Source organism: Taudactylus pleione, unplaced genomic scaffold (genome assembly GCF_031769625.1).
Source record: "Taudactylus pleione unplaced genomic scaffold, aTauple2 ptg000490l, whole genome shotgun sequence".
NCBI lineage: Eukaryota > Metazoa > Chordata > Amphibia > Anura > Myobatrachidae > Taudactylus > Taudactylus pleione.
This window is the reverse complement of record NW_028284892.1, coordinates 2,846,956-2,874,641: the sequence shown is the minus strand read 5'-3', so window position 1 is coordinate 2,874,641 and position 27,686 is coordinate 2,846,956. Positions and strand designations below refer to the sequence as shown.

At 43.2% G+C, this 27,686-nt stretch overlaps 2 protein-coding genes across 7 annotated transcripts in view; one reads left to right on the top strand and one right to left on the bottom strand.

Annotated features, from left to right (window-relative positions):
- METTL25B (methyltransferase like 25B) overlaps positions 1-27,686 on the bottom strand; it is a 250,820-nt gene that overhangs the window by 179,695 nt on the left and 43,439 nt on the right. For 4 of the 6 annotated variants that reach the window (XM_088449664.1, XM_088449663.1, XM_088449666.1 and 1 more), the window contains exons 2-3: positions 23,607-23,656; positions 7,064-7,136 (exon numbers count right to left, since the gene is read on the bottom strand). The gene's annotated coding sequence lies outside the window, so the exon portion shown is untranslated. The remainder of the gene's footprint in view (positions 1-7,063; positions 7,137-23,606; positions 23,657-27,686) is intronic. The other 2 variants (XM_088449667.1, XM_088449668.1) reach the window with 1 other exon arrangement.
- Positions 1,407-26,329, top strand: CRABP2 (cellular retinoic acid binding protein 2). Its single transcript, XM_088449672.1, has 4 exons — positions 1,407-1,727; positions 18,626-18,804; positions 24,511-24,627; positions 25,184-26,329. The coding sequence occupies exons 1-4, from the start codon at positions 1,658-1,660 to the stop codon at positions 25,232-25,234; spliced, it is 417 nt and encodes a 138-aa protein (XP_088305798.1). The 5' UTR covers positions 1,407-1,657; the 3' UTR covers positions 25,235-26,329.

Sequence of the window (27,686 nt, the reverse complement as noted above, 5' to 3'; positions counted from 1 at the left end):
GCAGACCCGACTCCAGTGTGAATGGTGCCGACTCAGGAATTTCCTGAGTCAGCGCCGGCTAAATTCCTGGGTCTGATCTGGTTTGGAACCCTGGGACTGATTCAGAGACGGACGCTCTGAAAGAGCGCTCGCTCTAAATCAGGGCGTTTTTTTTTTTTTTTTTGGAGCGACCTCCTGGCCGCTCGCATAGCTGTGGGTGACCACCCACAGCTATAGCGAGCGGCCAGGTTGATGGTCGCGATGGTCAAGACCATCGCGACCATCGGGCTTGCGACGAGACCCTTGTGGTAGGGTCTCGTGGCCGCAAGCCCCAGAGAGCTTCTGGCTCTAATAGAGCCGGAAGCTCTCCCACTGACAACACTGGTGATGTCAGTGGGGTCGCCCACAAACGGCAGACGTTCGCTTGGGAACACCTCCGTTTGTGAAGCCACCCCCCGACCACGCCTACCAAAGCTCGCCCCCTTTGGTGCGAGACCCGAGCGACGGAGCTCCCGTCGATAGCCGGGTCTCGCGCATAGCGAGATAGCGAGCTCCGTCGTGCGCATGCCCAGTGGGCAAACATCGACCCGGCTGCGAGCGCTCAACGCTTGCGACCGGGTCTGAATCAGGCCCCCTATTCCAACCTCTAGGTCAGACATGTTCTCCAACTTTCAAAACGGCAGCCGTTCCAACATGGACCAAAAACTACTCATTCTTTTGTTTTCCCCTAATTATCCCCCAGATTAGCCAAAGGTCTGGTCACCATAGGTGCAATGGGTGCAGCTTCTATGGGGCCATCTTCCTTGTCAAAGTTACCTGTGTTATATACATTTCTCACCATTGGGGCCCTTATAAACTTTTGCTACCGGGCCTCCAACTATCTAGTTACGCCCCTGATTGTGATGCATAGCCCCGCTGCAGTATAAAATTAATGCTATAGGGGCAGATCATACTCAAAATAAAAGGTTGAAAAATGAATAGCTAATTTATTAAAGGCCTCATTAAAATGCTGTAATGAATGGTGTGTTGGCTGCCAGCAGCCATTATCGCCATAGAATCCTTCTCTCGGTCACTCACTAGTGTCTATTCCATTGGGCTGGAATTCTCACTGGCACTGACAATAATGCAAAACAAAACAAAAACCTGCAAAGTATTTTCACTCCTTACAGTGGGTTAATTGTCAACTTAAGTTAAATAGCCTTTTTTTTTTTTTTCTCCTCTTCACTTTTTAAATAGGTGGTGGTATGTAAGATAAAGCCACAGGTGGGATTGCTAAAGGTTTTGTTGTGTAGCCCCTCCCCAGGGAGGGATGGGAGGTGAATGGCAGGGGGAGGCTTGTGATCCAGCATCAGACATATGAGAGGAAAGGGGGGGGGGGGGGTATATATAGTCAGGGAGCAGGCTGTATGTTGCATTAGTCTAACCTGCACAGATTGGGCAGAGAGCTCTTACTGTGAGGCTGCATTTTGAATTAAGCCCCTCGGGCTAGGAGTGACACATCTATACTTGGCTGAATCCGTCAGCACTGACTCTTGCAGAAAGGTGGCCGTGTAACAGTACAGAGGGACAGGAGAGCTCTCTCCTAATTCAGGGCTTCAGCTGCTGGACAGGCATATATATATATAAATACATAGATTTTATTCCTTCTGGTGTGGTTCATCCCAGCGTAGCCCAGAAAATGCCCAACTTCTCGGGGAACTGGAAGATGAAGCATTCCGAGAATTTCGAGGAGCTACTGAAAGTGTTGGGTGAGTAATCTGATCAGGGATCAGATCTATGCTTCATCAGCTGGCAGTTCTCACATAGGAGCGAAGGACATGCTGTCTGACCTATGAGAATAAGCCCCATTGTACGAGTAGATCTGTCATTTATTCGTAGTAGTATGGACCCGTCACCTTGTTCTAATACACAGGCATCAATAGATTCATATTTCTCACCTCGCTCTAATACACAGACATCAGGAGACTAATATCTCTCACCCCATCCTAATACACAGACATCAGGAGACTAATAGCTCTCACCCCAACCTAATACACAGACATCAGAATACTAATGTCTCTCACCCCATCCTAATACACAGACACCAGGAGACTAATCTCTCTCACCCCATCCTAATACACAGACATCAGGAGACTAATCTCTCTCACCCGTCCTAATACACAGACATCAGGAGACTAATCTCTCTCACCCGTCCTAATACACAGACATCAGGAGACTAATATCTATCACTCCTTTCTAATATACAGATATTAGGAGACTAATATCTATCACCCTGTCCTAATACACAGACATCGGGGGGAACAGACTTCTCCCCTCCTTCTAATACACAGGTATCATGACATGGCTGTCTTCTCCTAATGCACAGGCTGCTGGACTCAGCCCTCAATCTAATACACTGACATCAGGGCACACTGACCTATCCTCTCCTCCTAATACACAGCTATCTCACCATCACCCAGTACGTAGACATTAGGACACTGACCTCTCAACTCCTCCTAATATACAGACATCAATAGTCAGACCTCTCAATTCCTCCTAATATACAGATATCAGGGCACAAACCTCTTCTCCCAATACACAGATATCTTACCTCATTCTAATCTACAGACATCAGGACACACTGACCTCCCCCTTCTTAATACACAGACACAGGGATACACTGTCCTCCTCCTATCACACACAGATCAGAACACACGGACCTTCCCCTCCACCTTATACACAGACATCAGGGCACAATGATCTTTCCTTTCCTAATACACAGTCACCAGGACACAATGATCTCTCTACGTCATTCACAGAGTCATCGCTGGTGCACACTGGCCGACGCATAAACAATATATTGGCCGGACAATTATCGGCCAATATATCTGCCAGTGTATACCCAGCATTATACACTGTTAAATTGCTAATTAGTCCCATTGTCATCCCAAATAACACTCCAGCTTTCCCCATCTTCTGGGGAATGTGGTTATGTACAGATTGTATCACCTAACCAATCACAGACATGCACCCATCTGTCCCCTGGTTATCTCCCCTGCTGGTACTCTCTGCGCAGAAGACACCTCTCACTGTCACTGCCTCTGTCTATCTGGCTACAGTACACAATTTATACCCCAGTTTTTTAACCCCTCTTTTTTTTCTACTATATCAGTTTAATCTAGAACAGACATCTATGGAAACCACTACACATCAAATGTATTTCTACTTATTAGTACATACAGTAACGGAACAATGTCTATACTTTTTGTTCCCACAGTATCTTACTTTTTGGCAAATGTGAGAGCTGTGTGTGTTCAGCCAGATTCCATGCACACGGGCTGGCGCTTTAGAGCCGTATGTTGGTATGATGCGTTCACCAGGGGACGACCGCAACGTTAGCGGCACTTATTATAGTCATCTCTTGGTTACAGCAAGGAACCGCAGAGCCAATAGTCACGTTTCTGTAATAATACCTTCCGTAAGGAAGCTGATACGGGATATGCTGGCACTATATACATGTTAGTAAATATTGCACCTCAGTCAGTGAGGTCCCCCGTTTTATAACCGTCCAGGAGTACCTCACCTCACAAGCAGGGTTTAAGCACTCTAGATGTAAAAACTTTTTCACTTAGGCCAGTGATTGTAATATTATGGTGACAATGGATATGTGTTGTGTTATCATTTCTTTCCATGCATTATTGTTTGGATTATTGGGTCATAATTCATGTGTACCACACTCCATTCATATAATAATTCAATTCGGTCTATGCATTGAAATAGTTTTGTGCTCATTTTAATTATTTTTATATTATTATTGTATTTAACAGTCCTAAGCTATGAAAGTGGCTATCCAGTACCTCATAGGATCTAGTTTGTATAGCAGCCTTTTCAAAGTGGGCAAAGCTCCTACACATGGTGATATTAATGAGAATGTGACCTATTTATCAAGAGCTTGTGACATCACTGCGGCACCATGTGATGTCACTGATCCCTATTCAGTATACGGGCTGCATTGTAATTAATATTCAGCCCACCACACGTCTGTCTCCACTACATGTCAAGTGCAAAACAGCCGAGGCACTGTGCTAAACCTCCATCCGCCAATTTGTTTTCTAACCCATCTACGGGGCATATTTACTAAAGTGCAGATTTTTATAAGTTGAGTTGTTGCCTATAGCAACCAATCAGATTCTGCTTCTCATTTATCTAGCACCTACAAGATAATAGCTAGAATCTGATTGGTTGCTATGGGCAACAACTCCACTTCTATAAACCCGCACTTTAGTAACTATACCCCCTACAACTCAACAATGTACTAGTCCAGTACCCTATAGTTGATAAATATTGCTATATATTTCATAGCATCTTCTGCACTAGCCCTACATGTGGATTTATTTTGACCCTTTTTAATCCTGAATGTTTGCAGAGCTCTTAAAACTCCATTCCTGCAAGCAATTTCTTCCAGGAAACCACTTCCCTCTCACCTGCACCACAAGATCTCTGTTCATGCAATCAGCCAAGACTTCGCCTTAATAAATATTCAGCAGCTTTAAGCAGAGCAGTAAAGTCTTAGAGATATCAAAGCACACTGTAGTTTTATTTTAATAGGATTATAAAAGCTGGCAAGCACAGGAAAAGTGTCTGGAGATTACGGCAGGCGTCTGATCTTGGTTTGCGGGTTGTCTGTTCTGCAGATTGTCATAGATCCCTTGGGGCATATCACGGCTCTGCGGTGGAATGTGTGCCTGGTACCTCCAAGCAGCAGGGAGTAGTGCTGGCGGTATGGCTGCGTTATCACAGTCATACGATGTGCGCTGACAAAGTCCTAGGCGCTATTGTTTAGGCTTGGTACGAAAAAAATTACTCTATCAAGTACACAACAAGGGGATGCATAGTATATTTTGTTTCATTCCAATGCTCGTTACAGCAGCCTTACTTTGACTATTTCCCAATTTAAAGGGGTTCTCCATTAATTAAACAATCCCCAATCCATTTCCAACAAGCATCATTTCAATGGATGTTAATGCTGACAGGTACATAATGTCTACACCCAATTTTAAGCCTAACTCTATAATTACTACTGTGGACATTTTTATTGTGTCAACATTTTAACTGTGTCCACATCTCATATAATCGATATTCTGGATGTGCTATCATTTTGCGGGTGTCGACATGTCGGGTGTCAACATCTCAGCCATGTCGACATTATTGACATTCAACATAATAGTGTGTCTACCTTTTGACTGTCAACATGCTGTCTACATCCCCATATCCAAGAATGGATTAATTTTAATGATCTAGGGGCCCATTTATTAATGATCGCATTTTGCAATGCGATCAGGGCATCCAGTACCGCCCATGATCGCATTGCAAAATGCGATCATACCGGCTGAATGTATGATCCGGCACATGAAGGGAGACGGGCTCCGAAAGGAGCCCGTCCCTGCGATGTGGCCGGAGTGCATGCGGGACTGCGGGGGTGCATGCGGGGGTGCCCATTGCCGGCGGAGGGATCTGGGAGATCCCTCCGCCGACTGAAATGCGGTAAGTCCCCATAGACTACAGCGGCTAACGCTATCTTCAGATACATTTGATACGTTTAGCAGCATCGCATCCCCCACAGAAACCTGTGGGGGAGGCGGCTGCGGGTGGCAATGGAGGGATCACAGCAGGTATTGGAGATACCTGCTGCGGTCCCTCTTTCATACATCCGGGGGATACTTAATATTTGAGGTAATTTACCTCAAATTAACTTTGATAAATGGGCCCCATGGTCTGTAATGGCCATTCAGCTGTGTATTTGTAGCCTAGAGATAGTAATGACTTGGCTGGTCTGCAGACCTGCGTTTCCATGCAGCTCTCCTGCCTTCCCGATACACTGTAACGAGCTATAGAAGAATCAAGTACTGTTGCCTATAACACATTACAGTGTATCGTATAGACTGCATGGAAACTATTGCCTGCAGACCCGTCGGAATGGTTCCCCATGCAGACTGAGTGGGGTGCTGCCATGCTGCTTATTAACAAAAAAAAAAAAAAAAAAGGGTAACATTAAATCAGCCATAAATCCATAAAGTATCTGCCTGCACCTGTCAGTGGTGGCAGACATTTTGTGGTTCATGAGACTAAATTCAGTAGGAAATGGTGGTGTCACCATTAGTCCCAACTCTCCCAATGTAGGCAAGTGTCCTGATTTCTAGGGTATCCCACTATGGCCCTAACTGTGTGGAGTTTGTATATTCTCCCTGTGCTTGCATGGGTTTCCTCTGGGTCCTCCGGTTTCCTCCCACACTCCAAAAATATACTGGTAGGTTAATTGGCTCCCAGCAAAATTAACTCTGGTGTGTGTGAGCATGTGGTAGGGAATATAGATTGTAAGCTCCACTGGGGCAGGGACTGATGCGAATGGGCAAATATTCTCTGTAAAGCGCTGCAGAATATATGTGTGCACTATATAAATAACTGATAATAACTGGTAATAAATTACCTCACTGTCCTTACAGTCAGGACATTTGTCACACTGCCAGGAGTCAGAACATTCCAACCAGGGAGGTATGTTCAGCTCACCACCATGACCGGGTGCTGTGGGCACCAATGATATAGGTATGTTAAAGAAAGGGAAATAGCTAGGACATTCTCCCTGGGAAAGCGACACACCCCAAAGTGACACATCCACGCCCCTGAGTGATTTCTAGGCTCTGCGGTGTCGTGCACACACTATCCAGGCTCTGAAGCTCATAATGGTAGCAGCAATGAGGCAGACAATAATGGCCGCCATTTTGCGAACTTAACTAATTCACTAGGAACCAGCAGCATCGTTGTCCTTACTCATCACAAAATTAAGTCCTACTTAAATGTTAGTTCAACCCGCAAACTGGCGGCCACCGTTGAGTGCTGGCGGTGTAAACGACAAACAATTGTGGCTGTATTTGTCATTATTTCTAAACTGACCACTTTAACAAGCAAAACAGGACTGGACATAGGGAAAACTGGACACAGTGACCCAGTGCATTCATTCATCAATTCAACTGCAACAGTCGTTTTACATTTTACTCAATTCAATACAAAAGTATTTCCTTTAGACGTTTTTATCCAGTGGAGTTACCTGCCAATGTGCGTTAGGCCTGACGGCATTAGATCTGGGTCATCGAGGTTCACTTTCCGAAAAAGCGGCCAACCTGCGATGAATAAAATATTACCATGAGGCATTCAATATTGAAGCACGCTTCCGTTCCTATGATCACTTCACAGAATATTTCTGTCACTAACACCAGAGAACAATGTCCAGCTTCGATCAGATTACAGATGGATGTTTATATCTGCATTGTTCTTGATGCTTGTGTCATTCTATAGCGTCACTGAGATTACTTTACTATTAAAACTAAATCGAGTGATATATTGTGTCTCTAGTCCTTCTTGCTGGTTATGCAACAGTATATTCTTTCATTAACTTTACTCCCTCCGGAGGAACCAGACGTGGTCCTCTGCCAGTAATAATTTTGGAAAATCTGCGATATCCTGATTTATAACAATATAAAGTCGTGTAACCCTGGTGTACATGTGTATTAAAGCAGAAAATTCTTTCACTACTGGCATCCAGCCTATTGTTCTATATTTCTAAGTCCCTGGCTCCAAAAATAAGTCTATAAGGCTATAAAGTCTTACAGAACCACTCACTGAGCAGTTACTGGGTTGATATTTTGTTACCAGCCTTTCCAATGGGAGAAAGTATTTAATAACGTTGCTGCATACAACATTAATGTGCTGTTAAGGGGCCCGATACATCTATCCACTATTGCGGAAATTCCTCGTTCTACTGACGGCAGGGTCAGGGAATTGGGGATATTCAACCTATTTTAAAAATCTCGATTCCCCAATCCTGGCCCAAAAATCGTAAAAAAAATTTTTTTTGACATGTTGAATTTCCCTAATTCCATCAGCAGATGGCCAATCATCGATGGCCACCAATATGCGAATCGGATAGTCAGAACTGAGTCGTAGATGTTTGGCCTGCATTACCCATAGCAAGCAAGATTTAAGCTCTCTTTAGGTCAATTGCACTAGACAGCTGACATCTGATAGGTTGCTATGGGGAAGATCGGTATGAAATCAAATCCCGACGCCGGAAGACCGGCAACAGAAGATCCCGACAGGTAAGTATTTTGACTAATACTAACCCCCCCCCCAACCCTTCCTTAGGTTTAGGCACTTGGGGGGGAGGTTAGGGTTAGGCACCCCTAAGTCACCCGGGGAGGCGCCTAACCCTAACCTCCCCCCGGGGGTGCCTAACCCCAACACCCCCTTACCCTAGCCTAGCCCTAACCCTCCTGGGGGGGCCTAACCCTAAGTCCTCCCCGGGAGCCCTTAACCCAACAGAATAGGCTACCGCTTCACTTTTTTTCTGAGGCGTGCGGGGCTTTGATGCAAAGGGCATCACCATGGTCACGCAATGACAAAATGAGACGGGAAGAGATGACGCAAATTCGCATTGTCACTCCCACGCACTTGTGCCGTACGCCTCACTTTATGGATCTCCCAGGAGACATTGCGAGCAGGGCTCTCTTACCTCTCTGTTATTAAGTCTTGTTGTATGTTTGTTCCCAATTGTAAAGCCCAACGTAACATGCTGGCGCTATTATAAGTAACTTAATAAATGATCAAGTACACAGGGGGCAGATAATTCTGTATTCCCGAATTGCATTAGACAGCTTCATGCCCACTACAGCAATAAGAAGATTTATGGAGATTTCACAAGTTAATTACCTACAAATCTATTTTCCTTTTCAAATAGTTTGGATACTACTCTGTGCAGCTTAGTAGTTAAATGTACTTCATCTATTACATTGACACTGCAAGGCTTGCCAGTATAAATCCCAGTGTCAGCTGCATGTGTTCTTGCACAAGTCACTGTGGGCGCTCGGGACACTGCAGATTGGGTTTGAAGCTCGCAGGGGCGACGTTAGCAATATAAAATAACACAATTTAGGCAGGTGGGATGGCTCAGTTATCTAGCTCTACTCTGTAGGGTTTCCATTCTATTAGTCCCATTTGCAGATCTGTATCACTAGGTGTATGAGAAGTCCAGATGCCCTCCTATGTTTATGAGTTATATAGAAGACATTAGGGTTACGGTGTACTGTGGCACAGAATAACGTATTTATCTGTGAATTGCATTTATCCTCATTCTCCTATCCAGTTCCAGTTGCAGCACGGAAAACATGACCTTAAAATCATCATCCAAAAAAAAATAATCATTTTAAAAGAGACAAGCAGTGAGTGACAGAGTAAAGTCCCTGGGATTCACTGGTCAGTCCCCGTGGGGTGCACAAAGTGCGTGTTGGCGGTGGTGGGGTTAATAAGGTAAATCCCCATAGCATTTAGTAGAGGCCACACATAACAGGTGCAAAGACATTGCGTTGCCCCCCCCCCCCCCTGTGGTTTGCTAGATACTGGACGGCCCAGGCGCTGGCAGAATCTTGGCCCTCTCCCAGCAGAGTGCTGCCAGCTGGAGAGGAGACTGTTTGAGTTGGGAGTCTGACACAGGTCTCTTTCCACGTCCCCCGCCGAGAGCAAAATACTGACTTCTCACCGCAGGCTGCTCCAGCTACACAACATTAATGGGACTTAATTGTTGAGCACAGGACGCAGCGTGAAAGCTGACATACTGGGGGTCCTTTATCAGCACTCCCAGCTGTAAAAAACAACATTGCATTTATCAAAGAGAGAGGCCGTGCGGTTTTCAATCACGTTCTTTATTATTTTCAAACACTTAACGACGGTTTTTTATTATTATTTTAAATAGTGTCTGGTGCACTGGTCATCTCTTTATTAGATTAATCTAAAATGATCTTTTTTTTAATGAAGTAATAATAATACAACAGAGATACCAATGTATACCTGATGCATACCTTCCTGCCTGGGCTGATAATAGTTGGGACAGTGCCCTTCGAGGGGACTATCCCAGAGCGGGATCATTCAGAATGCAAATTAGGCTTCTGCCTAGGGCCCAGTGGGCTCTGAGGAGTCCGTATTACACTGACTTTTATTCATGTTTGTTTTTTGTTTTTTTAACAAATCAAAATCGCACCTAGGGCATCATGCATTTTTTATTTAGGCTCTGGGCTGTCCTGAGCATCAGAATGTATGTTCTAACTGCCAAAGAGTTGGGTGGCACGACACCATTCACCATGGCAATTGAAGGGCTTTTTTTTTCCGTGGATGAAACTGGTCTCATTTGGGGCTCGGGGGAGATATATCAAACCTTTTGAAGAGGACAAGTGGTGGCGTTACCTATAGCAGCCAATAAGCTTGTAATTATCATTGGAATGGCGCAGTTGTTGGCATTGGGAAGGTGATGGTGGTTTAAGCTGCAGAGCACTAGAGAAGTGGGCCCTGGCCATTTAGCTTAGAATCTAAAGTAGGGTGGGAGTCAGACAGGGGTGACACATAGGGTGAGTCAGTGAGTATATTGTATAATATATATACTGTATATATACACACACAGACATACATATACACATACATATATAGCCACGCAATTCATAGTAGAACGTCTGGCTGCCCCCGTGTAAATAACCTCTAATATTTGCTATTTAACACCATTTCAGATGTCCATTTCTGAATCCGTACTGCTGCTATAACCATTCCTAGGTATAAAATGAATGTCTCGTCCTTTTTATCACCTCTGCTTATTTATCAATGACCATGTATCATGCAAACCCTCCACTTGGTTCCATCATATCAGGTTCTACTCTTCCCAGCTGATAGGAGTGTTTTAATAGCTTATGACCATGTCATTACATGTTGGATATTTATATCTAGGGTGGGTTACTATTTCACCCTTACCTAATGGAGAAGTCCCCTTATATGATGCATTTCTTAAAGGTAGCTCCACCTGAAACACCCCCCCCCCCCCCACCCTCCAGAAATAAACACACTTTTGGGTGGCGTTTGGTGACATCACGATGAGATGCGTGTCCCCGCTGGTCGCACATCGCATATTCAGATCTGCCGTGCTGTAGGGCAGATCTGCCAATCTGGGACACAAAATGCACTGGAAAAAGTCTGGATGCAGGATAGATCGTTTGTAAATTGGACACTTTAAACACCAAATCGTGTGCAGAGCTGCCGGGGAGGAGTTTCAAGGGAAATCGTACACGATGTTGGTTCGTGCGCAGATCGGTAAACGTGTAGGCACACTCACTCACATCTGTATATTTGACTAACATAGAGAAACAATCGGTAACATCGGACAGTTAGAGAAGCCCAGACATCACTCAGGAATTGCTTACTTATGTGCACGCTATGACGCCTCAGGTATCGCAGTGGATAATTTATGCACGCCCCTGCAACAGCGTTGAAACGCATCGGCACACCTGCATTCGCCCGACCACCCCCCCCCCCTTCCCCCATCACCACCCACAAACAGCACTTCCTGTCAGTCACTCTGCCATGGGTCTGCGCAGTTACTGTGTCCTCAATTCCTAATGCAGCGATTAGCTTGCGCACTCCGCTCCATACGCAGTGCGAATTAATTGACCAATTGCGTATGTATAAGCAACTGCGTTCCTTGCTGAATCAGCCCCAGAGTTTGGGAACCTGTAATCTAGGCCCTGAGGTCTAGTTTGCCTAGAGGACAATTTGCCTTTGGTACAAATTAATAGAATTCAAATATCTTCAAAACGTTTGTTTCTTTTTCTCTCTAAGGACCAAATACATCATAGTACAGTGTCGGATACAGGATGGGATGAGGGGGATTTATATTATACTGGTATTGGTGGTGTGAACAGGTAACACGTAATATGGGTGAGGAGACAGAACCCACCCAGATTAATGTCTGTTTTCTCGACCTTATGTGAATCCTAACTGGTCGTTCTGATCTCTGACTTCACCCTTAGCTTAACCCCTGTACACTGAGCTGTTAATTTCTACATCAGACAAAAAGCTAAAAAGACCACCTTGATTTTTTTTTTATCACAATTGCAGGACTCGTTCTGATTCACAGGCCGAAAACAGCCCTTCAAGTTTTAGTGCTCTCTCTATTGTCATGGAGGCTGGCGTAAATCTCTCACAGACTTTATGGCTTAATGGTCTATCACCCTAGTGTTAAACATGTTATAGAAAGATCAAAGCCTCTGTGCGGCCGGCCCGGGATGCAAAAATAAAAGAAAAAGTCATCTTTTATTAGGCAGTCTCCAGCAACTTCTAATTTGCTCAGTATTTTAACACCTCTGTTTTTGCTTTGAACCTAACCCTGCTTCTTTAGAACTTGGATTCAAAAATGTCTGGTTTCAGATTACCATGTTTGCGTTGGTTCCAAAACTCCAAACAGTGTTTGAATTTTAAATCTAACTTGTATGTTGTTTAGTGCTCAATGTTAGACTGGAAATAACAGGTTAGGACCAGTATACGGTTACAATCGTTTTGATATGTGAGCTGGTAATTGGTGGGGGCCACAAAATCCAAAAATTTTGATGCTTCATTTAAAATCTGAATTATGTGGACACAAGCATTGTGGGTCATACAAAGGTGTTTATGCTGGTAGAAGGGGGGCACAATGGAGCCATGTACCGCCCGACATTTGTCCATGTGAATGCCATCAACCGTTCACCGACCTCCCCCCAATTGCCCATCCAATCTAGGCAATGCAGTCCCCCATTGGGGAGGCCGGATAGAGCCCTTCATTCACTACCAATGCAGTTTTGGGATGACAGATTAAATGATACTATCATTACAAATGTGCAACACTTTCAACTAAAATGCTCACAGTATGGCTGGGGGGGGGGCATGTGCTGCCGTCTCCCCCATACCTCTTCCTGGTGGCGCCATCTATACAGTGTTAGATATGGAAACTTGTACACAAGAGAGAAGATACTTTGGCAAAGTGCCGGAGCCTGTGATGCTCCCATGCGGACCCATCTTTCTGTATTCATCATTGAGGAGTATAGGGAGGGCGGGCCGCCGCATGGGCAGCTACAGTGAGGATTCGGTCAATGCAGGGTGTGCCCCCCTGGACCCATGGGCCAGTGTGCATTGCACAATGTCAACTACACATTTAATATTTGACGTTGTTGTAATAGTGCATATTTCTCTATCATATGGTAATACTGAGTGATCAGATAATGTGTGAAAGGAATTACAACCTGTGCAGCGCACAAATATAAATGTGATATACTGTATATCTGCATATAATAATTACAATTTTTTTTATAATAAACGTAGAATCATAAATCATTGAAAGTGCTAGGCGTAGCAGCTTGGGCACCCTTCCAGTGGATTCATTATCACTTTTGTGTTAAGGCCCCCATACATCAGAGACGGATTGCAGCAATCGTGCAATTTGCAATCGATTGTGTATAAAAATCTGCAATGTATGGGCTTCACAGATCGCAGACTGCAACCGAAAAGTGATTGGAATTGTTTAATCAGATTGTCCAACATGTTGGATTTCACAGATCAATTGGGGCTGTAGATTGCTAGTGTATGGACATGATCAGCAGATTTGCAGACTGTTACTAGTAAAATGATGGGCCTTTCAAGATTGGCAGATCTGTGTTTGCTGCAATCGATCTGCAAATCACTGAAAAAGATCTGTAATATATGACTGTTAGATTGTGAAATCCTAATATCGGGCAATACATTTTCAAATTGTTCAATTGTGGTTTTCAGATTGCTGATGTATGGGGGCCTTAAGGCCTCAACACTTGATTGACTTAAATGAAGCCAGGTGAGGACACTTCTAGAGAGGAATAAATACCCTCTTGGTGTTTTGGATACTTCAAAACTCTCATGGACTCCTCTAAACAGCGGACTTGCTGTGACTGTTAGAATGCAGGTGAAGGCTACAAAAAGAGTGACCCAGCTTGGAATTTCCATTATCAGAAACAAAGTGGAAGTTGTGGAGGTAAGATCTGGCAGTAGATCTGCTCATAAACAGGTCAGATAGGCAAAGCAGAAGCAAAGGACCACAAAAATGATCAGCACATTAAAGTTGCCAGGAGGAAACCTTTATAGCCCTTCATCACACAAGTCGTTATCCGGAGGACCCTTGAATGAAAAACAACAAACCAAAAAAAAAAAACTTTTTGGAACAGTTCAGCAGACGGATAAAATAAAAATTTACTTTTTTGGACACACCTTGCCAGCATTTATGGGTGTGGATTCAACTAAATATAATCAAATCCTAGAAGCGGATATCCCAGAGTCCATGGAATATTTGAAGTTGTCGAAATTTCCAACCACTATACAAAACAATGACCCAAAAACACACCTCAAATTCATCCACGAAATGCAGGAAGAGAATAAAAAAATTAAAAAATAATAGAATGGACATCAGAGTCCCCTGACCCGGAATATTACATGTGAGTAGATTGCAACCTTCACAACACAGGTACAATGACCTAAGATTTTTCCTGAGCTAGAACAGTTCTGCAAGGAATAGAAAGACTCCTAGCTGGAGGTGACAATGGAACCTGTTCTTTCGGACAAAGGAGGGGTTACTGAGTACTAACATCTATACATCACATTTAATGTTAACATTTTATATTCAGCAGACAAATTGTAATTGTGCATTAAAAAGTGCAGAAAAATATCATGTTTAATCTGTACCTTGTAGATATTGTATTAACTTAAATTTCACTTATACTGTAGATTCCATGAACCAAGGAACTAGGACAGGGGTTTCAAACTTTTGCATACAGTATCTGTGTGTGGTAAGCACTATTATGTACAGTATGTCATATGTAAGCTATCAGACGTATTATATCATATCATAGAAGAATCTGGTCTCAGTGATGTTTTCGAAAGGCAAAATATACAATATTACACCGTACTCTATTGCAGTAATAATCCCATGAAAACTATGAGCCAGATCTTTTTTTTTAATTTTTAACATAAATAACTGCAGCAAGCTACAAGAATAATAATGGTATTTATCATGTCTCCATGGTTGGTTTCTACAGGCTGCTATTAATTCTGCACTGTCATGACTACCATGGCAACCACAGTCACACAGCTCCTGATGTTGTGAGCAGAGAGGCTTTAGCACAACCCTCTGAGATCTCTTTTCACTTTGACATCTTGTCTGTGTTGATGTTGTATTGTTAGCGTTAACTAAACCTGGCTGTTTTTTTGGTTTTTTTTTTACACATTAGTATAAAAAGAGCCACCGGGGACGGGAAAATTATTATATAGAATGAAGGTATTAGACGTAGAAAGGCCAATCATAATGACAATTTCCATTTCTCCAGTCTAATAGAGTCTTTCCCTTATAAATTAATATATTCTATTAAGACAAGCAAGACAGGAATCTATGGGATTGTGTAAGAGAAGTGTTTTCTGGAGTCATCTTCCCTGAGGCATTGGGAACTCTCCCCAGTATACAGATTACCAAGGGTTACAGGAGGCCACGAGTGACAGTAGGAAATTTGATTTGATTATTCTGTGTGGTATGAAGGCAGGGAGGAGCATAAATGGAGGGTTTGCCAGCGTTACTTCGGTTGCCAGCCAAGCCCCGGAGCAGACAAGGCCCTTATTCTCTATTCATTCATTACAAACAAGATGGTTTTTATGAGAAAATGACAGCTCTCTCCTTTTATTTTGCACCGAGCTGGATCATGCTCGTCTCTTTTACAGACGTGACCTTCTGTGCTGGCTCTCGGAAATCATATGTCTGCACCGATCTTCTGTCTCGCTGGCGGGAACAGACCTCACAAGACAAACCAGTCATCCTGCTGTATGCCGCACTAATGAGATCTTTTCAGTAATTCTCCTCGTGTTCATGTACCTCACGCTATACCACTCCTACATTTTCTCACAAACCCCCCCCCCACCTTTTTGCAATCTCCCTGTTGGGGGAGGGGGGTTGTTAAAAGTTTATAAATGGGGATAGTGGTGATTTTTAGATATACCTGTACAGACAGAAAGGGCGGTCAGCGGATATAGGGCCTGATTCAGAGCCGCTCGTAAGCTCCGAGCGATGTTCGCACAACTGCGCATGCGTACGGGTTGTAATACGCATGCGCGAACCAGTCATTGCGGTCGGAAATTGTGTGCTCGCAAAATAGCGAATGCCTGCTAATTTGAGTGACAGGATGAGGCGTTTGTGGGTGGTAACAGGGGAAGGTGCTTGAAAACAGGGAGTGGAGATCCGAACGCAGGCGTGCCAAACGGTCAAAACGGGCGTTTTAAGGGTGTGCATAATTAACAAAGCAGCAGCATCGGCCACGTCACTTGGTTGTCTTTTAGCCTGAACTGCTCGCATGATTGCGGTAGGAAAATGCTACCACAAGCACTGCGAGCAGTTCATACGCCTTTCGATGTACTCGATTAATCTAATAAATAGCGGAGATGACGTAGGATGCGAGCAGCAAGGGGGCGTTTTTTAAAAAATAGCGAGCGCATGTTTCGTTCGCTCGTTCAGACATAGAGGCGTTAACAGACCGCAAAGAGCGTGCGCTCAATTTAAATAGCTGGCCCCTTTTTCTGAACGAGAGAGCGCAAATAGCGTCCGGCTCTTAATCAGGCCCATTGTCAGGGCAAAAACCATTTTCACCAATTCATTTTAGATATGAACCTGTTGGGTTTTTTTTTCACATGCCAATAAGTGACAAGTTAAATGCAGAATGATTGTGCAGATCTATGGCATCTATCCTGCCTTATGGGCCCATATGAAGCGAACGCCCAGGGTCGTAGTATAGGCAGGGGGAATATAGATTCCTATTGGTCGGTGCGGTCACACCGCCTCGCCCTCGGGTATGCATACAACACTGACTGGGGAGGGCATAGAGCTGGTGCAATTAAATGCCTCTCAGTGGCCTTATAGGCCTAGCTACTCACATACCTAAGGCAACATTGCTCAGAGGTAGCATAGAACTGGTTTATGTTCGTCAAATTTCCCTGTTTTGCTTTTCATTTCTTTTTAGCTACTTGGAGGGGACGGGGGGATATTTATGCAAAATTCAATATGTCCCTTGTAGTTTTCAAACGGCTTCACATTGCCATGAATTAATCTGAAAGGTGAGAAACTGCTCTTGATTGGCTGGCTGGCCACTAAGTAGGCTGGCTCACAAGGAGCTATGTATATTACTTCTGTGTTTTATTTTCTCCCAATAGACTACAGCAGAGCAAGAAAAAGCTAATTCTAGGCAGTGCCATAGCAAGGTGCTTGGGTGAAGTAGGCCAGTAGCCCTACCCATGTGGCCGGAGGCATCATGAGGTCACACAACAAGTACCAGGAGCAGGAAGTGGATTGTCAGACAAGCTTAATCCAGGTGCCATCAAGGCAACAACCATGCCGCCATCCTTGGCCTTACCCCCTGTTCGGAGGCCCTGCTTGCAAACCCTTACCTACGGCCCTGTTTGTACTTAAGGGGCTACGGCCAGGGGTACCAAGAAGGGCCCAATCTGTTATGGTGCGGGTATCCCTAGATGCAGATGGCGATATAGAATATGGCACTTTGGTGGGTGTAGCTGTGGTTTTACCTTTGAAAAGTTTTTATACTGCCAGAAAAAGCCCTGGAAGCACGGCACTGTGCTAATATCTCCCACCTGCCGGCTTGTTTTGATCCAACTCCTATTATTCCCAGTGACACCAACACAGGAAGGAGTGTTGCCAACAGTGGCATGAGGATTACTATAAGGTGTATTCCGTCACAATCCCCAGGCCTGCGTTTACTATTTTAAAGCATTGCAATAACTTTGTGCAAGAATGAGTCAAGTTACTGGGATATTTCTACCTGTGCTTCACGACAGAATCTAGTTTTCCTGAATAAAATGTCCCTCTCTCGTTTTTTTTTTTTTTTGCTTAATAGAATATGACAATTTGTTTTAACATAATTCAAATTTATTTTAGTGACAAGTCAGATTTTTTTTTTTACTTCTGATGTTGCCGTGTCCCATGTCTATGAATAAACTTATGTTGCCTCGAGGAAATAGCGTAATGACACAACTGTCAGTTATACTTTTTTCCAGATATTACAGGTTTTGTTCTCCGTGCTTAAAAACAAAGTTGTACGATACTTTGACAGGAGGAATGCAGATGCGTTCAAATTCCTTCCTCGGTCACATCGCCACTGTCCCGCTACCTCGTCTTTGTGACTACAAGGATTTGGCTCAGTAAAAAGTAGATCGTAAATAGTTATCTCTGTTTTTTTGGGGGTCTGCGTGAGGGTACCACCCTAGGTCTTAGAGTTTATCTATATTTCTAACATAACGTGGAAGCGGCCATGTTGTATGAAATTTTAGTGTACATATTCATCATGAGGCTGGTTCCTAATGAATGGATAGGTGGCCTTCTCAATAATTAGGCACACAAGATGGCCGCCTCCGCAACAACTTAAAATTATTACTTTAGCATTTGTTTTGGAGTATGGCACCTACTCAAAACACGTTCTGTGGAATCTGTTGTGAGCTGGGACAGCAATGGGTAACTGCAGACAGGTGTGGAGGGGGTCACAGGAATTTGTCCATGGCGATACGCGATACAGGACTACCCTCACTATGCTGACAGAGGGTTTGATGACAAATGGGAATGGGCGTCTGAGGAAAGCATCTGCGTGTATATATATATAATATAGAGCTGCTATTTGCTATATGCTCCTCCTGACTATTAAACAGTGACCGAGCTGACTCCATTTTGACACAAACTTGTCTGCAATTGTTTTCTCAGGCGTCAACGTCATGTTACGAAAAATCGCAGTGGCTGCTGCTTCTAAGCCAGCCGTGGAGATCAAGCAGGAAGACCAGTCGTTCTACATCAAAACCTCCACTACTGTCCGGACCACTGAGATCAACTTCAAAATAGGGGAGGAATATGAGGAACAGACTGTAGACGGCCGCCCATGTAAGGTAAGGCTCAGGGGACTGTAATCACTCGACTAGTTATACTGATTTACATTTTTATTATAGGAGGTTGTTATTACACTCTCTCACCCAAAGGGCCTGATGCAGCGATGGACATAATGCATATCAGTCGCATATCGACTGAGAAGGCATAATTGGGTTGTAGGTACGGGGCATTCTTACATGTGTGCAGAGTTATTATACCGGTTTTCATAGGCATCTTTTGCTCTAATGGATAGTGCTAACGGAAGTGCGCATAGATCATGACGACTGCTATGAAACCAAGCGCACAGGTAGTGGTGTTCTGGCCGCAGACATGCGTACATATCTGCGTGCTGGTTATGTACGTATTTAGGGTGCCGATTCAGAGATGGACGTTAAAGGCACAGCCGATGCGTCATTGTACGCAGCAGGCTTTAGTGATCCGCTGCAACGTCCCAAGGATGCAGCATCGGGATCAGCTCATGACCATCGAACATCCGAGTCATCCTTCAGCACGCCCAGAAAACGGGGCAGACACGCCCCCATTTCTTGCAATGCTGCCCGTCGCCACCTCCAAATGCCAGCAGCCTGACAATCATGCTGCGGGTTTTGGGGCACTGCGAGTCACATTGCAGAAACAGATTGACAATACAATCATGTGACAATCACCCTGTACAGGTGCTTTCAGTGCTAGTATAACGCCCGAAAATGGGTCCATAAATGAAAACCAGCGTTTCCAATCACCCCATAGCCGCCCGCAAAGTTTAGTCGCATTCAGGAGTGTTACCCCATTCCTATAATGAGATGGCAATACCACAACTAGTATTTTGGTGGAACAAGTACCTCCAAAATATTTGATAAGCCAGCAGCCTCTATTCAGAGGCGTTATCTCTTGCGATACACACATTGCTATGGATGGCAGTAACCCCTGCAATGAATTAGGAAAAGTAAAAATGAACTCTAATGCTGCTGGAGCCTCTGTTTCCAGTCTTTCATAAATACGCCCCCGTGTGTGGCCGGTTTTATGACCCAAGTTTACGGCGTACGAAGGCACTTACACCTCCTGCCTCACAACGGTGTTCCCAGCGTTAAAATTAACTCAAGCTATAACATCCAAGCAAAGAGAAGTTCTAGTATACGCAATGCAATACTAGCCTTTATTTCTGTGCACAAGTGTCGAAAAAAATAAAAATTACCCATAAAAACCAATTTTGGACTTCTGGTCACCGGTGCCTGAAACACTGCACTCATTGTTTCTGCAAAAAAAAATAATCTTGCTTTTTTTTTTTTTAAGGAGTGATTTGCCGGCCGGCTTGTGAGCCATTAAATTTGTTCCTAGTTTATGACGTGCGGGGAGATCTCTTATAACATATATTAAAAGACTAGTGATAAGCAGCCAGGGATCATGTGGCCTCTCCTGTGCGAACTAGCGACTCAAAAGCGATTTATTTATCGCATGTCAACCTATGCAATTAACCCCAACATGGCTCTGCGGCCAATGGGCCTTGTGGTTATTCTGTCAGCGCTGTGGGTTAAAAAAAACAAAACTTAAATTGGTTCCTTTTAAAAACAGTTGCAGAAGCTGAGAAAGTGGAAACTGAAATCCTGACGCCTCTGGGGTCCCTGTATATATGATATGATTTTAAGCAGTTCCAGGCGGCATCTTGGGATACTAATTGAATACCCATTTTAGCAAAAAGGAAATTACACTTCTCTCCGTAAAGCAGTTTGTGGTTGGGTAGAATGAGGTTATGCTGAATCTTTTCTAGGTGGAAATTCAGCACCAGAGTGCAGCTCGGCCAAATCTTGGATGCAATACATCTGCGGTGCAGTTCTCACCCTGAATATACAGCAGTTCTCACCCTGAATATACAGCTCATTTTAAATGAAGAAAAAAATGAGGTAGTGTCAGAGGTCTGGCAGTTCTTTTAAGGGAAAGTATACAAGAACGTATATATTTGTTTTCTTTTAAAGGATATCATTAAGTTGCATCATGTATATTCATGTTTAAACTAGGGATGTGCAGGCTCGGTTCTACTCGGTTCCGTTCGGTTCTTTTTACCGAATCTTATTGGCTATCCAAAACTCGTGACAGCTGAAACCCAATAAGATCCGGTAAAAAGAACCGAACGGAACCGAGTAGAACCGAGCCTGCACATCCCTAGTTTAAACACAGATTTAATTGTACAATAATAGTATGTTAGGAGTTAGTTTTCTAGCTATGTGCAATGGTGCAAATGTACAGTGACCCATCCAATCAAATATTTGCTTGCGATTCCCGACTTTGGCCCTCATTCAGAGCCACTCGCTAGCGGCAGTACGCTCGTTCCCACCGATGTTCGCACATCTGCGCATGCGTACGGATTTTTAGTACGCATGCGCGAAACAGTCAGTGCGGCCGAAAATCGTTTGTACGCTATATAGCGAGTGCCTGCTATTTTGAGTGACAGAATGAGGCGTATGTGGGTGGTAACAGGGGAAGGTGCTTGAAAACGGGGAGTGGAGATCAGAACGCAGGCGTGCTTAAAGGTCAAAACGGGCGTTTTATGGGTGTGCATAATTAATATAGCAGCGTCAATGACCACGTCACTGGGGTTTTTTTTAACTCAGAACTGCTCGCAAAATAGCGGTTGAAAAAACCAACCACAAGAATAGCGAGCAGTTCATATCCTGTTCGATGTACTCGATTAATCTAATAAATAGCGGACATGACGTATGGTGCGAGCGGCCAGGGGGCGTTTTTAAGAAATAAAAGAGCGTATGTTTTGCTCGCTCGTTCAGACTTAGAGGTGTGAACAGACCGCAATGTGCGAACGGATCATTTGCATAGCCACCCCTTGTTTTTGAACGAACTAACGCAAATAGCGAACGGCTCTGAATGAGGCCCTTTGGCCCATATTCAATTCAAAGCAAAAAGCCGAGATCCGCGAAAGAGTATCGCCGATTGCGACTTTTTGCCAGGATGAAAACTTCTGTCAGTAGTAAATTGCAAAAACTTCTCGCGTGCGCGAAAACGCAATGCAATGGGCGAAATAGATTCGCTTCTGAATAGGTGGAGAAAAAAAGTGCAAAATCGCTATTTTGGGGTGCAAAGGTGGGGAAAACACTCAGTACCCTTGGGACAGCCCCCCCAAAGGATAACTGCGTAAAAAAAAAAAAAAAAGGAACAACCCAAAAAAAGCACCTTGAAAATGGGGGTGAAAAAGTGCAGAATGGGGGTACAAACGTAAAAACTAGCTAAATAGACTTTTGGGGCGTCTGCAAGTATGGGTGAGGTGTTTTTTTTATTGCAGGTGTTTGCTGAAGGTGCGTTTTTTACGTTTCTTCACTTTAGCGACTTCTAAATATGCTTGCACCCATTTTCAAGTACCCCAAATTTGACAGGACTACTTATTTTCTCCGGATCGCAGTATTGCGTACGCACACAGTTCAACTGCGATAGTATGCTAATCCACTGCGATCGCAATGCAAACTCAGCACAACATAAGGACGCTCACTTTACCTTACACACATCCGTAATGTTTAGTAGAACAGCGAAACCATCGGTAGTCTAGCACCATCGCAGCCTCAGGCACACTTGCACAAGCCCTGACCTTACTCAAGAAATTGCTAACTTCCATGCACGCTATGAGACCTCACACTGCGTATGGCATCGCAGTGGACAATTTATGCACGCTCCTGCAACGGCATGCGAACGCACTAGCACGCCGGCATTACTGCCTCACAGCACTGAGGTCGCTGGTACAATTCCCACTACGGTCCTAACTGTGTGGAGTTTGTATATTCTCCCTGCGCTTGCGTGGGTTTCCTCCCGCACTCTAAAAATATACTGGTAGGTTAATTGGCTCCCAGCAAATATGAACCCTAGTGTGTATGTATATGTGCATGTAGCAGGGAATATGGATTGTAAGCGCCACTGGGGCAGTGACTAATGTTAATGGCCCAATATTCTCTGTAAAGTGCTGCGAAACATGTGTGCGCCACATAAATAACTGGTGATAAATGAGAAAAATCAGGAAAAATTAGACTATATCCTAACTCAGCCAACACCACGAACTGATCCATCTATTTCCAGTAAAATCACACTCCTCTAAAAATTGGGACTGCGGGGAGGTATGTAGCGATATTTCTTTTTATTGAATCTCGTTATACCGAGGACAAAGAGCGGGTGTTAAAGTTGAATTTGAGACCTAGAAAATTTCTGTCAAAATATGGGTCATCGCTTTTTAATAAAGAAGGAAAGCCAGTGCTTGGCACCGAGCCATCTGACACAAAGGCCCCTGATGGGCTAACTCAGGCATGACAACTCTGGAGCGGGTCACATGCTCTTCTTTCTTCAGCCTTACACGATTCTGGTCTCATTATCAGATACGTGACTCCCTGGCCTTGGCAGCCAGGTCCGATAGTTTGCTTCGTGAGAGTCTCCCCAGCGCGCTGTCTCCTGCACTAAGTTACTTGCATTATCTGTACGCTTTCCTTTTACTACGAATGGTCAGATTTCAAGTAGAGATCATCAAAAACTAGCCCCATCCTGACACTATAGCAATACACAAAGGCGTCACTACGACAGTTGTAGGGACGCAACTAATTTTTATCGCTATTCACGTCATCATGGCCCCGTAGTAAGTAGCTGCTAGGATGACAGTGAGATAGGAAGCGGGTGGGAGGGCACCTTCTCGGTAACAGGCCCATTTGTCCATGTGTAAATTTTTTTTTTTTTCCTCTTGGTCGCGGGCGCACAAATGTCTAATCACGCCTGTGACGGAGAAGCATCAAAGCAATCTGTAGATTATTGAGTTGAGTTATTATATGAGCATTTTACTTACTATTGCCGAGCCTGTTCTAATATACTGTACATTCTGCTTCACTTTCAATTCTGAAAAAAAAAAAAGTTAAATAGCATGTTAGTAAAAACTGCTACAAGTCAGTACATTTTTACAACATTGCAAATAAATACATCCAAGGGTTGGGCATCCCGGTCTACAGATCCAATAGATATTTCTACCAATATTAAAAGAACTAACATTTGATTCCTTGATCTTAATCCTGTATTCATAAATTATAAATCTTTTTTTTTTTTTTTTTTAATAAATAAACATTATAAAGTATTTACTTCCTATATATTTTTTATCAATATTAAATATGCACATTTAAGACGGAAGGATTTGCTTCCGGTCGATGATTCTTTGCGGGTTTTAGGATTATCAATTTTATTTTTCTGAAACACTTGTACGTGCACATCTGCATTTTTGTAGAATATGCCCAGTTAAAAAAAAAAAATTTAAAAATATGTTCCATTCATTTATTATTAAGAAAGAGCGCAGGGAAATTTTTAACTCTTTATAATAGTTGTAGGGGTACCAGTCAAAAAGACAAACTGAGCCACTCCTTCCGTTTCCATCATTATAAAGGTTATATAAAATGATTTGCGATAAGGACCCGGAGCAGATGATAATCTCGGTGCTGCGTTCTCCAGATGGTCTTTGTTAACTCTGCTGGTCCATACTTCAGCTGTCTCCCTGCCCCCATTCACTTTCCAAAGTCAGGAAGTTTAAGTTGGTGAAATGTGGAAGAAAGGAGGAAATTGAGTGTTACAGCTCTCAGTAATGAGCTTCCAGGAGAAGACCGCTGTCTCCTGCACATGACGGATGGTGGTGCTGGTATTGAGTGTCCTTGTCTGGAGGGCCTATCTGTTATTTAATTAAGTGCCTCCCTTTTATCTCTCTCTAGAGCCTTGCAAAATGGGAAAGTGAGAACAAAATGGTATGTGAGCAAAGACTTCTGAAAGGGGAAGGACCCAAGACTTCCTGGTCCAGAGAACTCACCAATGATGGAGAACTTATTCTGGTAAGAAGAACGCCAGTACAGGATACTCTCCAGTATGCCAACAAAGTATTAATTATCTGAGCATTTTAATATGAGAAGTCTTGCTATAAGTATGGGATATAACCTGTAGCATCCAAGTTTCTTGGTAAAACTTGTAAAAGATTGGTCAAAACAAGCAGCTGACTCGGTTTTACAGACAACACACATGTAGACAAGACATTGGCTGTGTGACCTAAACACATAGGAGCAGCCATTTTGTGTGCTGTACCAATTTTTTATGACCAGAAATAAAAGTCTTATCAATTCACCAAGAAATTGTTCTCCAAGAATGTTAGTCATGAAGTGTCTCTGTGATGTCAAAGGATCCTAGTAACTTAGGCTGTATTCTCGTGAATATTTGTACGTCCACCAAAAATGGCTGACTGTATTACATGTAGATGACATTTAATTCAGTAGTGCTGGCTTCAAAATCAAAAAGGCACAAGATGCATCTGTCACACGCATAAGATGTGGATTTAGCCCCTGTGACAACCTGTGTTGTAAACTGTATATTTATTTTCTTCCTTTTCCCTTGTAGACCATGACCGCTGACGATGTCGTCTGTACACGGATTTATGTTAGAGACTAAATTCTCTGAGCCACCTAAGAAATCTGAGGCGTTGATATTGTCCGGCCTGTCGTCTGAATCTTTAGTAACCACTTCTTCTAAAGCAGAGAGTATTCCGTTTACAACAAGACACCGTAGAGTCAATATCCTACAATGGCCGCAGTCTTTCATTAATGTTTTGGAAGATGGCAGAACTGACCCCTTTCTCATCTTGCCGCAAAGACTCGTTCATATGATGGTTTATAAACAGAGTGGGCATCACTGTAGTATTAATATGACTGCGAAGAGTAAGGCGGCCATAACTGAATTGTCAATTAGGCCTTGATAAATAAAAAGTTTAATTTATACGCTAGATGGACCATTCTAAGTTGTACTTGGAAAACTGTTTCTGTCGGCCATTTTATACATACGGCCATCTTATTTTATGCACCACTGTAAAATGGGCAACCAGAATATGTATCGATACATTAAAAAAAAGGCTTTTACCAACGGATTCGAAGAGCTTGTTGATAGTAAACATTGGTAGGAAATGAGGCAAAGTCCTGATTAATTAGTCATTACTAATCAATAATTAAAATGAAGTAATCTAGTCAAAAATAGGGTTTCAAAGTAGAATTCTTAAACATGGCCGTCAGCCTTGTGAATATTTTCCTCAGATCTGAAGTGTTTTGTCTTAGAGACGTTCTAGAGCAAATTGACCCACAGGCACATAATTAAAATGATTGTAAAGTAGGCCCGTACATTACTTATATATAGACATTTTGATATATGTACATACACTAGAGACAAGTGTGCAACCGAGGAGGTTAACAGCACTACAAAGAGGCATCCATAATGCCCCCTTTTCCTTGTAGGACAAAAGGTTTATTAGCCAGGATTTACTACCACCCCAGAAGAGAAAATTAATATTCCCTTTTTTTTTTTTTTTTTTTAATGCAGCTGGCTTTACACTAACATTTTATACATTTATTGTATTGAAACACAGCTAGAAAATGTAGGACTGCTAGCTAAATGTTTTATTTCCTGAAGTAGAAACTTCTCACATTGCTTTTATTTTTCTAGTTAATGCATTGTTCTGTATTTATTTGTCGATATGTGTTTTTTTAAGTAAAGAAAAATACTTCAAAAAGTTGTTTATTTTTTGTGCTTTAGATTGGCTGTTTGCTTTATCGTGGTTTACTGTATGTGGGACATACACAAATGGGTTACAGGGGGGCAGGTGGAAACTATCCAAAGACTTCAGTAAGCCAGGATTTCAGCCTATAACGAGAACAAAAACTGTTTTGATCAGTTTACCATATATGTGTTTTTTTTTAACATTTCGTTGTTTTGCTTAATTTAGTTTCCCAAATTATCTGTGATTGTATTTCTGCTTGAAATACTGAAGTACTGGGACACACGTTCCTATTAGCATACAAAAGCAATTTTTAATTTCTGGAAGAATGTATTCTTATCTTTTAAACAGATGTGGTAGATGTTGGGACAATGGAGCTCTGTGGAAATGTGGCCTGAGGGCAAGAGGTTGACCTTGAGGACTTATAGTCGGACATCCCTATATTAAATGAAGGATTCATTAATATGAATTAAACGTTAAAGCACAATACAACATACGCATACCTTTTTTTAGGTTTGGAAGTCATTGGATTTTTTTTTACTAAGGTCAGGGTACTTACTGTATTAGTTTTTTCAGTACTGGCTACCTACAGGCATGCAGGAGATTTAATTGGCGGGGCAGCTAGAGCATCCCGTATCCAAGTAGAAGATCGGGATGTTCAGCAACAGAGAAGATCGAAATCAGCAGCAAACTAGGTCACGCAACTTTTGTACACGTGTAAAACCCGTGGCTGCGAGTTTTTGCTGTTCAATTAGAAAGATACGTAAAAATGCGTGTTTCATTGGGAGAGATTGCGGCTTTTAGTTTGCACCTAAAGACTTGCAGAAGACTAAGAGAAAGCCTCTATTTTAGTGTCAAAATGTCAGGACACAGTGCAGTGCCTCTGGGACACCCCTCCCGATTAATAATGCATTTAGAGGTGTTTGAATATTAAATATGGGCAAAAGATGGATATCTTTCATGTCTCTAGAAAGCAAAATTGGTGTAGTGGTGTGGGACATGTGTGGTGAGGTGTGTGTGCATCAATGGGAAGAAGGGGGGGGGGTTGAATTTGAAGATGGGGGGAGTTGAAAGGGTTTTTTCCGGAGTTTTATAAACTTGTATTTAAACTTGTATTTAGCCACTTATATATATATAAAATCGGTATGAAATACCGCCGGCCGACAAAAGCAGGGTTCCCGGCACTGGAAGCCCGACAGCGCTGGAAATCCCGATCGTCGCTAAGGTAAGTATAAACTAACCTAACCCCCTAACCCTCCTTAGGGGTGCCTAACCCTAACCTCCCTCCCAAGTGCCTAACCCTAACTGCCCCCTTCCCCGCTCCTAACCCTAATCCTCCTGGGGGGGTGCCTAACCCTA